Below are 11680 nucleotides of genomic sequence, written 5' to 3'. Positions count from 1 at the left end.
TTTTTATAATATGTTGTTTAATAATATTTTTGACATATTTATTATATAAGAAACACGATACCCTGACATATTTATATTTGACATATTCATAAGAAAAATAATACACTGTTAAAAGTGATAATTCAGAGATTGTATTAATGATGAGATAATGGAACATTGAGTATTACTATTAAAAATGCTGTGACTTTGACACACTTTGTAAAATATAAAGTTACAAAAGTTGATGTGTCGTATATTATGATATTATTAGAAGACGCTTCAATATGTAATAATGATGAATACTAGAAAACTTGTTCAGGTTAATACTTTAATTCAAAGTATTATTTAATTGATATACATGTATTTAATTATATTGAAGTATACGTACCTACATGCGCGTGTGCATGCACACACTCACACTTTAACAGCCATATTATTATACATTCTTACAATTATCTAGAAAATTAAGTAAATAACATAGTGGCATCATTATTATTATTTAATGACATTTATATAATTTACGCTTTTATTATTATTTTGTTAGTGCAAAACTGCAGACATACAACGCAGGCGATAATTAAATGTAATATAACCGATATTTGGATATATGTATAACAAAATGCAATTTTAATTATTAAAAACAATTATTACATTAAAATTAATAACACAATGTTAAAAACAACATTATTATACAAATACCATATCATATTTGTTCTTTTACAAGTTTTTTGTTATTTTACTTTAATATTTCTATTTTAATAAATATTACTTGTGTATGTATAATTGTTTAATTAAAAACTTTAAAGCGAATAAAGCTAGAAAATTAAAGAAATGTGAAAGAATACTGCATAATCCGTTTTAATCTCACCCCGTTTTTTCGTATGTATTTATCAGATTATTTAATAAAAATCCAGTAATAAAATGCAATCTAAACATTTAGTTATAGATATTCTTTATCGTGTGATAAGATTAATTTATAAAGTAATTATTCAAAATCGAAGTTATTGCAATATTTTATATGTATTTTAAAATAGATACAACTAACAAGATAATTATAATAGAGTATTTATGCAAACCCATTACGTCAATTTAAAATAAAAGGTGATTTATCACTCACAATACGATGCGCAACGGAGTTTATATCATAATCATATTGACCTGTAAAATACAAATATACATCTAATTATTACAAAATAATTTAATTGTTTATTTATTTAATTATATGTATAAAATAAAAATTGGTGCATTAAACATTTTCTATTTGTTAAAATAAATATTTAATTAAATAATTATAGCGTACTCGAATAAAGTCCTCCTTTAAAATAAAAAAAATGTTAACGTATGTTTTTGTCTGTAACTCCTACTCATTTGAATAAATAAGACAAAAACATTGAGCAAATCTTAATTTTGCAGGTAGCAAATAATACATGTATAAAATATATGTATAATTTACCTCATGGTTGCTTCGTCGTTGCCCGATGCCTCCCAGACCTCCTCCATCCTCTCAGATTTCCTCGTGGCACTAATGGCTCCTGCCCACTGGACGCGGTAACGTGAAATACCGTAAAACACACCAAATATTATTAACTGCATATGAGTTTCCGTCACGCAAATCATTCAAACCGGCAATACGCACAGTTATCTTGTATTTTTGATTCGAAAATACCAATGGACACATCACTTTTAATTTGGCGGTGTAATCTGTAAACGATGAAATTTTAATCAAATCTATACGCGAAATAAACCGCGAAGCATCCATGAAAGTCGATGAACAGTTGTTATTTAATTGTAATAATTAACTGAGATAATTGTCGATCACATTTCGAGACGTAACGACGTGCAATAAGCGACTTTCTCTACTTCTTGCTTATAAGCTTGTTCAAGCCATGAAGTACGACAGAACGAATTTCAGCAAAAACACAAAGCTGTACATACAGCAACAAATTTCTCTCTCTTTCCCGAAAATTTCCTCAAAATGGAAAGTAAATTACGTTGAAATCGACAGGTAATTCAAAGCCCAATGCATAAACGAGTTGTAATCGCGCCAGTTCTTTTTTATTCTTTGCTCTAAATTTTTACAAAGTTCCAAACGATTAAAGTACCATGGTTTACATTCATGTCGCCTTAACACGTAAATCGTTTCTCGTTACAAGTTGTAGAATCTTATAATAATTTATCAACGAACGTTATTTGTTACTGACAAACGTGTACAAATTAATAGTATTTCAATCTCACACTCTTCGCGATCGCGTCTTGGAAACTGATAACGGAAAAGTAATACGACGCACGGAGCGACTCTCGACACTGCCTGCCGGCACGACGTTCGGCGAGCGAATGATAGCTCGGCGACCTTCACGTAAACAATGGCCCGCGTAACGTCGTACGATACCGCGCCGAGAGAAAAACAATAAAAAAAAACGTTGTTAGTTCGTTGTCCCGTCTACGAAATATGAAATGTAAGTTGGAAATTTTATACCTGGTGTTTCAAATTACTATATTCTGTGACTGTTACTGTACATTATGCGTATCATTTCGCGGGCTCATTATTAGACCGTGCTTATAAAATAATGCTTGATTCTGTTCAGTCGAAAAAATGTTTGAAACAAAAATCGTTGCTACTTAAATCGATATGTACAAATTAGTAATGGACCACATAAAATTCTTATAGAGCATCTTTATTTTTGCAGGTAAATAAATTTGCAGAAATTTTCTAATTATTAAATTGATTAGTGATTAAATGCGTGACAAATATTCCTAAGGAATAATTCAAAATAACAAATCTTGACTTCAATAACTTCAATATTTATATTTTAACTATTAAGTTACACTTTTTATAACAAAATATATAAATTATTGTCCACTTACCACAAAGGAAAACAGTTCGACAAGTCTATGTATATGATTGAACTAATCATTCTGAATTGTAATCATATTTCGAATAATGCTTGAATATTAATATTTATACTTTTAAAACTACATTATTTTCTGTTTACTGTAATGCACGTATTCATAATGACGATGTTCAAAATTTGAAACTCATGTCTCACATGTTGAAAACTTGGATAAAAATAGGCGAATTAGCATAATTCATATAGTTATACTATTTGTACATACACATAATAAAATACACATAAACAAAAAGTATTGAAGTTAGTATTTAATGGTTGGATTTGGTTTCTAAAAATATAAATCTTTTCGGATTAAAATAGAAAATTTCGTTCAATTGCAGTTTATTTTGCTTCTAATAATTTAATACAAATCCCAACACATTTCTGTTAAATTATGCAGTGAAATCTATTATTTATTTGCTAATTTTTATATTTACATAACACTTAGTTTATTGCATTTTACACAGATAACTAATTACAAAAGCATATTAGAAAAATTTTCTTTATCTGACATTTCTAATAATTTCTCGTCGTATGAAAAATAGATATATATCCGACTGATGTTTTCATTAACTGAAAATAAATTTTTTAATGATAATTAATAACGTAACAAATGTATAATCGCACATAAAGTTTAAGATGTTTGTGTGCGTGCGCGCACGTGTGAAATTTAAATGTTTTAGCACAATCATTATAATTAAACACTAAAACACCTTACATTGCAAAATGTAGCCATGGTTATGGGGAACATTTTTCCAGCGGTGAGATAAATCGGTTTAGCTCCTCTCATAAACAAAAACAACAAGTTGCGCGCAAGCTTTGGATCCACTGAGTACCATTCATTACTGTAGGCTCCATAATACATTGCATCACACTAAAATGTGTTAAAAATCTATTTAAGTAAAATTATAAACACATGTATTATACCAGAAGAAAAATAATTTAGCCATTGATCTTGAAGCAATTTGATCTCTCATTTAAATTATATATTAATATAATCATGAAAATAAAGAATGCAAACAAGCAACTAATTATTCTACTTAAAAAGTTATAATGAATGAAACTTTTACAACAATTAACTTAACAAAAATGATATTATGTCTTCATTAATATATCTTTATATTATATTCCGATTCCGATACTAACTTTAGTTTTACTACGTGCTTATGTGTGATAAGCATTGAATTTTATTGTATTTTAACTAAAATCTTTCTTAAATGTCATCTAAATCCTATAATAACATAAATATAAAAGAAAACAGAGTACATCTATCTCATATGATGTTGATATAAAAATAAAAACTGTAACTTACTTTGGCCACCAAAAATTCGCCTAGAGCACAGTAGACACACATATGTCCAAATATATTGAAAATCATAGATACGAAAAACACCAAGTTTGTAAGTGATAAATCATTCACTTCATCGAATATCTATTGAATTTAGAGAATATGTAAAAGCATGCAGTATTTTATAATAAAAGAATTTTAGATATTTATTACAATCCATTGTATACCTAAATATAGTAACAGTTAGATATCACTGTGTTAATAATTTTTAATACTTATTTTTGCGTTAAAGTTAATAAGCAATTTTTATCTATAAATGTTCACACTTACGTTAATTATTCGGAAACCGAGGAAAGCGAAATGTATTGCAAAGTAAACGAATAAAGCTAGAAGTGTTATGTTATACGTATCTTCAATAATCTCAATGGCTCTGTAAAACATAACTTTTGTATTACAGATATTTGATTAGTACACATATTTCGTGCAAATTATATGAATTTATATAAATATCGAACCTAAGTAAATTAATGTGTTTTGTCACACAGCTCTTTAGAATAATATGAGAATTGATATATTTGTCCAGATATGTCAAACGATTTTTAAGAATGTCCATTTGGCCACATATATGGAAGATTAGTAACCCGAGGAAATTGTCGATTCCAGAATAAGACATGATCGCGAGAACTATGCCGATTGCTTGGCTAATAAACGTTAATTCGTACTGCGGCCTTTTTGTGACATCGTAAATATAATATGATTGTAGAGGCATAGGTCTGCCTGGATCAGTAATGTTGGGTGTCAACCTTATTGATATTCCAAAAGTCGGCAGAACGATGGAAAAGAAGAATGCTAGTCCCATTATGCAATAAGCACAAATAATAATAATGCGTGCGTTCTGCGCATGTCTAATCATGATCTTTCTATCTTGAACATTTGTCGATTTTGCCCAATCCTCCGCGATCATATTCATGATCGGTATGATAGCTTCAAACGTGTCAATGTTAGATATGTAAATGCATATTGAACAATACAACTAAATTCAACTAAGAAGTACATATGTCCATTATACAATAGAGATATAGTAAAATGAACAAAAATTAATATTACTTTTATTGTAATTATTTGCAGCAAAACTACTATACATATGTCTATGTTATTAAAAGTAATGAAAACAAATTTTGTAATCTGGAATTTTTATACACAGTATTCAAAATTTAAGTTCTCTTACATCATTTATATAAATCAAGTTAGTTGATTTTATTTATAAGCATATTCTTTATCACATTTTGTAACTTAACGATATGGGTTTAATAATTAGTTTACCTTCCTTTTTCCACCAAAAAATTCCGATTCTTATCGTACAGCTTATGGCCGGTAAAGTAAACTCTAAATTGTCTATCATTAGCATGAGATCTCCCGAAATTCTTATTAATGAATGTATAGATGGAATCACAATGCCAAACATTACTCCCAGTAATACGATGAACACCCGAAAATTACACATTAACTTCTGTCGAGGGCTCTGTGCGGTTTTAGGCCAAAGTCCAATAAAATCTAAAGTCAAACGATTTAGTTTCACCGCCCATTCGAAATCTACCTGTAGAAACCTCAGTAAGTCACAGCTCATGAAAAGAACCAAGCATGTATATAAACCAACATTGAATGCAAAACGTGTAACATAGCGTGTTTAGTAAAATGCATAAAATGGAATATTTAAATAACAAATCACCAATAACATTTTATTAATAAACAACTAAAAAATTATTAGAATATAGTAAACAACTATAAAATGATTTACTTTAAACACTTGTAATACTAAATGGCTAATATTTATTAGAATATTAAGGTATGGCAAACATCAACATAATAAAATGCTACAAAAATTTTTATACAGTTACTGTTTTTTTCAGTCATAATAATCACAATGTTGAGCACCTTGATACACGGTATATTTTGATCTTTTCATGTTGAACGTTGTCTGCAGAATGACATGTGCTTTCTTTCCAGTAAGTAACGTTGTCATCTATACAGCAGAACCCATTTCTCGCGCATGCTCTTTATGCCGTTATTTGAAAGTATCGAACGATCAACTTGCAACAAAGTGGTTTAAATATTCCGCCTCCCTTCGTTTTAAGTCTTCAACGTATAGGCATCACGCGAAGTAATAAAAAAAGTTTTCGTAATAGCAGGTTGTTATGTCACGTAAAAAACACCCGTGGACACTTGTTATATTCACACGTTTTTGCCACTAGTTATAGCTTATAACATCACCACACTTATGTTAGCAATTGACTACATAGAATTCACCGTTGTACATAGTCTTTTCACAGGTACCTAAATAAATTTTTAGGTTGCTAACATTGATATTTAGTAATTAAATGTGTGAAAATTATTACTTACAATTACATTAATTCAAAATAACAAATGTTGACTTCAATAATCCAGATCATTATGTTTTCATTATTGAGATTCTTTTATTGACATTTATTCTTTTATGACAAATTATCCTAATCTATATTCATGTTTGGATGATTTTTATGTCAAATATAAAATGAGAGTCATGGAGGTAGACAATACAGCATATGTAGATGTAATGACATATATATAAATTATTGAATTAGTAAAATACATTTTTATATGTATGAAAAACATTTAAATTACAATGTTATTCAAATGCTCCAGCACAATAACTATAATTAGACATTAAAATACCTTACATTGCACAATGTGGTCATTGTTATGGGGAACATGTATCGAGTGGTGAGGTAAATCGGTTTAGCTCCTCCCAGCAAAAACAGCACGTCGCGTGCAAGTTTGGATCCACGGAATACCATTCATTACAGCAGGAAGCATAAAAACATTTCATCATGCTAAAAAGTGTTCAAAGTCTTTATAATTATTTTTCGAATAATGTTTGAATAATGATATTCATACTTTTAAAACGAAATTATTTTCTGTTTAATGAGATGCATATACTCATAATGAGAATTTTCCACATTTAAAATTCATGTCTCACGTGTTGATAACTTGGATGAAAATAAGCAAATTAGCACAGTTCACATTCTTATGTTATTTGCACATACACATAATAAAATACATGTAAACACAAAGTGAATCGATGGATTTGCTTCCTAAAAATATAAATCTTTTCGGATTGAAATAAAATTGAGTTTAATTGCAAGCTGTTTTCTAATCATCTAGTACAAATTTCAACACATTTTTGTCAAATCATGCAGTGAAATCTATTATTTATTTGCTAATTTTACTAATTACAAAACATTTAGTTTATCACATTCTACATTACAATAAAAATAACACATTATAAAAGCACATTAGAAAAATTATCTTGATCAGACATTTCTAATAATTTCTTGTTGTATGTAAAATAGATATATATCCGACTGACGTTTTTATCAACTGAAAACAATATTTTTTCAGTGTTAGTTAATAATATAATAAATTTATAATCACATATAAAATATAATGTGTGTGTGTGTGTGTGTGTGTGTATGTGTGTACGCGCGTGCGCAAGGCGCACTAGATATCCGACGTAGAACTGACCAACCGAAAGATGGAGATTGCGATAATCTGAAAAAAAAAATTAAGTATCATTTTATAAATTTTGCAATGTTCTCAAGTAATTAATTCAAACATACAAGTGTGCTACACGCTCATTCACTTATTGTCAGATGTTTGAGTAGACTGGACTCGGAAGGCATGTAAGAACGCTTATTTATTAGATCTCGTCATAGCAGCGATGAGCATTATCTGAGGGTCGCCACTCGTTGCGTTACAATTTTCGTCGGCGCGGTCGCGCATCGCTCCACCTCTCGATCAGATGATACTGTTTCTAGAAAATCTAATAAATAAGCTGTTTTAGATGTTTCCGAATCCGGTCTACCGCTTTCTACATGCTGATTTGCTTAGACGTTTGAACTAATTACTCGATAACAATTGCGAATTTTACACAATGGTACAAACTTTTATTTCAACCAATCTACCTCCATTTCGTATTGGTCACTCGTACATCCGACTCCCTGTATGCAGATTAAAAAAATATTTGCAAATTGTTGAATGAGTAAAATATAGATTATTGTACGAAAAATATTTAATTACAATGTCATTTTCAAATGCTTCACCACAATCATTATAATAAGGCACTAAAATACCTTACATTGCAAAATGTGGTCATTGTTATGGGGAACATTTTTCCAGCGGTGAGATAAATCGGTTTAGCACCATTTGTCAGTACAAGCAACAAGTCGGGTACAAGTTTTGGATCCATGGAATACCATTTATTACTGTAAGCCGCATAATACATTTCATCGCACTAAAATGTGTTAAAAGTCTATTTCATTATTAAAATAACGCTAAAAGCGAGGATAAAGGCCAATGATTATACGAGCAATTATTTTTCTATTAAACATTTAACATATTTAGTTAAATTGTTACCATTTGTTCACCGCCAAAAACAAAGAAACGAATAAGTAATTGTAAGATGTTTATAAAATATTCATTTTAATTTAAGTAAATATGTTAGATGTTTAATAGAAAAATAATTGCTCGTACAATTATTGGCTTTTATCCTTGCTTTTAGTGTTATTTTAATCTTGTTATAAAGACGAGCGTGCGAAACTTTAATCTATTTTATTATATTCGTATGTGTATTAATCCAGAAGAAAATTAATTTAGCCGTTGATCTTCGAGAAATTTGTATTAAATTATCTCATTTAAATTATACAATTAATGTATTCATGTAAATAAAGAACAAGCAATTAATTTTTCTACAAAAAAGTTGTAATAAATATAACTTTTACAAAATTTAATTTAAATAATATAAAGTAAACATTAATACACTTCTATATTATATTGCGTTACTAATTTTATTTTTGCTACGCACTTATGCATGATAAGTATTTGATTTTATTGTACTTTAACACTAAAGTCTTTGTTAAATGTCATTTAAATCCTATAATAACATAAATATAAAGGAAAACAGAGCACATCTAACTCATATAATGTTTATCTAAAAATAGAAACTGTAACTTACTTTGGCCACCAAAAATTCGCCTAGAGCACAGTACAAACCCATTTGTCCAAATATATTGAAATTCATAGATACAAAAAACACCAAGGTTGTGAGTGGTAATTCATTCGCTTCGTTGAATATCTATTTAAAGTAAAAAATATATACAGGGTGTCGGATTCGATTTGGACCACTCCAAAGATTATAGTAGATTTGGTCAAACTGAGAAGAAAAGTATATACCATTTTACAAAATCCGTAATTATTATCGCGTAATTAAGAAAAACGTTTGAGCCAATAAGTGCACGGAGGAGCCGAAGGTCGGACTCGGCAGACGTGCAAAATGGTGTATTTGTTGACATCTCTCAAGATCCGATAGCGAGAGGTGGAGTCACGCATCGATCGATGAGAGACGGGGGCGAGCGGGGAGCGGTGAGCGGGCGAACGGCGCGCAGCGAGCGAACGCGCGACATATGACACCGCGCCGAAAAAGTTTTTCTGGTGGTAGGATAATAATACACCATTTTGCATGTCTGCCGAGTCCGGCCTTCAGCTCCTCCGTGCACTTATTGGCTCAGACGTTTTTCTTAATTACGCGATAATAATTACGGATTTTGTAAAATGGTATATAACTTTTCTTCTCAGTTTGACCCAATCTACTATAATCTTTGGAGTGGTCCAAATCGAATCCGACACCCTGTATACATTTAAGAGCACACAGTATTTTACAATTAACATAATTTTAGATATTTATTATAATACATCATATAAATGTAGTAATACTTAAATATCGTTATGTTAATAATTTTTAATACTTCTTTTTGCGTGACAGTTAATAAACAAATTTTTATCTTTAAATGTATCCATACTCACGCTAATTATTCGGAAACCGAGGAAAGCGAAAAGTATTGCAAGGTATCCCAATAATACTAGTAGTATTATGTTATACGTATCTTCAATAATCTCAATAGCTCTATAAAACATACTTCTCGTATTAAGTATATTAATAATACAGACACGTAACACAAATTATTTGTAAAATTTTATAAAAGTATATCATACTTAATTAAACGAGTGTGTCTTATCACGCAGCTCTTTAACGTATCTTGAGTTTTGACATATTTATCTAGACCTGTCAGACGATTTTTAAGAATATCCAATTGACCGCATATATGGAAAACTAGTAATCCGAGAAAATTGTCGATTCCAGAATAAGCCATGATCGCGGGAATCATGCTGATTGCTTGACTAAGAAACGTTAATTCGTACTGCGGTCTTTTTGTTATATCATAAATATAATATGATTGTAGAGGCAAAGGTCTGCCTGGATCAGTAATGTTGGGTGTCAACCTCATTGATATTCCAAAAATCGGCAGAACGAAGGAAAGGAAGAATGCTAGTCCCATTATGCAATAAGCACAAATAATAATAATGCGTGCGTTCTGCGCATGTCTAATCATGATCTTTCTATCTTGAACATTTGTCAATTTTGCCCAATCCTCCGCGATCATTTTCATGATCGGTATGATAGCTTCAAACGTGTCAATGTGAGATATGTAAATGCATATTGAACAATACAACTAAATTCAACTAAGATCTATGTCCATTATACAATAGAGATATAGTAAATTAAACTAAAATTAATATTATTTTTATTGTAATTATTTGCAGCAAAACTACTATATGTCTATGTTATTAAAAGTAATGAAAACAAATTTGGTAATCTGGAATTTTTATACACAGTATTCAAAATGTAAGTTCTCTTACATCATTTATATTTATATAGATCAAGTTATTTTATTTTATTTATAAGCATATTCTTTATCACATTTTGTAACTTAACGATATGGGTTTAATAATTAGTTTACCTTCCTTTTTCCACCAAAAAATTCCGATTCTTATCGTACAGCTTACGACCGGCAAAGTAAATTCTAAATTGTCTATCATTAGCATGAGATCTCCCGAAATTCTTATTAATGAATGTATACATGGAATCACAATGCCAAACATTACTCCCAGGAATGCGATGAACACTCGCACATTGCACATTAACTTCTGTCGAGGGCTCTGTGCGGTTGTAGGCCAGAGTCCAATAAAATCTAAAGTCAAACGATTTAGTTTCACCGCCCATTCGAAATCTACCTGTAGAAACCTCAGTAAGTCACAGCTCATGAAAAGAACCAAGCATGTATACAGGGTGTCGGATTCGATATGGACGACTCCAAAGATTATAGTAGATTGGGTTAAACTGAGAAGAAAAGTTATATACCATTTTACAAAATCCGTAATTATTATCGCATTATTAAGAAAAACGTCTGAGCCAATAAGTGCACGGAGGAGCTGAAGGCCGGACTCGGCAGACATGCAAAATGGTGTATTATTCTCCTACCACCAGAAAAACTTTTTCGGCGCATTGTCATATGTCGCGCGTTCTCTCGCTGCGCGCCGTTCGCCCGCTCACCGATCCCCGCTCGCCACCGTCTCTCATCGATCGATGCGT

General features: G+C 30.4%; 2 protein-coding genes across 2 annotated transcripts; both read right to left on the bottom strand.

Annotated features, from left to right (window-relative positions):
- Nucleotides 1–1127: 1127 nt before the first annotated feature.
- On the bottom strand, nt 1128–6186 carry LOC105558221 (odorant receptor 43a-like). Its single transcript, XM_012005808.1, has 8 exons — nt 6091–6186; nt 5479–5748; nt 4671–5139; nt 4486–4585; nt 4180–4299; nt 3586–3741; nt 1433–1566; nt 1128–1137 (listed from the first exon to the last, which is right to left on the bottom strand). Exons 1-8 carry the CDS (start codon nt 6176–6178, stop codon nt 1128–1130), a joined length of 1347 nt encoding a protein of 448 aa, XP_011861198.1. The 5' UTR covers nt 6179–6186.
- A 2116-nt stretch (nt 6187–8302) lies between these two features.
- Nucleotides 8303–11081, bottom strand: LOC105558220 (putative odorant receptor 69a). The gene is made up of 5 exons (XM_012005807.1): nt 11049–11081; nt 10243–10711; nt 10054–10153; nt 9206–9325; nt 8303–8485 (listed from the first exon to the last, which is right to left on the bottom strand). The coding sequence occupies exons 2-5, from the start codon at nt 10695–10697 to the stop codon at nt 8303–8305; spliced, it is 858 nt and encodes a 285-aa protein (XP_011861197.1). The 5' UTR covers nt 10698–10711; nt 11049–11081.
- Nucleotides 11082–11680: the final 599 nt, after the last annotated feature.

Source organism: Vollenhovia emeryi, unplaced genomic scaffold (assembly GCF_000949405.1).
Source record: "Vollenhovia emeryi isolate VEMERY1.0 unplaced genomic scaffold, V.emery_V1.0 DF939364.1, whole genome shotgun sequence".
In the NCBI taxonomy this organism is placed as follows: domain Eukaryota; kingdom Metazoa; phylum Arthropoda; class Insecta; order Hymenoptera; family Formicidae; genus Vollenhovia; species Vollenhovia emeryi.
This window is presented reverse-complemented; position numbering and strand designations above follow the sequence as displayed.

Coding starts and splice junctions, on each gene's coding strand:
- LOC105558221 (XM_012005808.1), bottom strand. CDS start 6,178: ATGACAACGTTACTTACTGGAAAGAAAGCACATGTCATTCTGCAGACA. Junction 5,749..6,090: donor AAAATATACCGTGTATCAAG/GTGCTCAACATT, acceptor TTCTACAGGTAG/ATTTCGAATGGGCGGTGAAA. Junction 3,742..4,179: donor GCGAATTTTTGGTGGCCAAA/GTAAGTTACAGT, acceptor AACACATTTTAG/TGTGATGCAATGTATTATGG.
- LOC105558220 (XM_012005807.1), bottom strand. CDS start 10,697: ATGAAAATGATCGCGGAGGATTGGGCAAAATTGACAAATGTTCAAGAT. Junction 9,326..10,053: donor TCGGTTTCCGAATAATTAGC/GTGAGTATGGAT, acceptor TACTTTAAATAG/ATATTCAACGAAGCGAATGA. Junction 8,486..9,205: donor GCGAATTTTTGGTGGCCAAA/GTAAGTTACAGT, acceptor AACACATTTTAG/TGCGATGAAATGTATTATGC.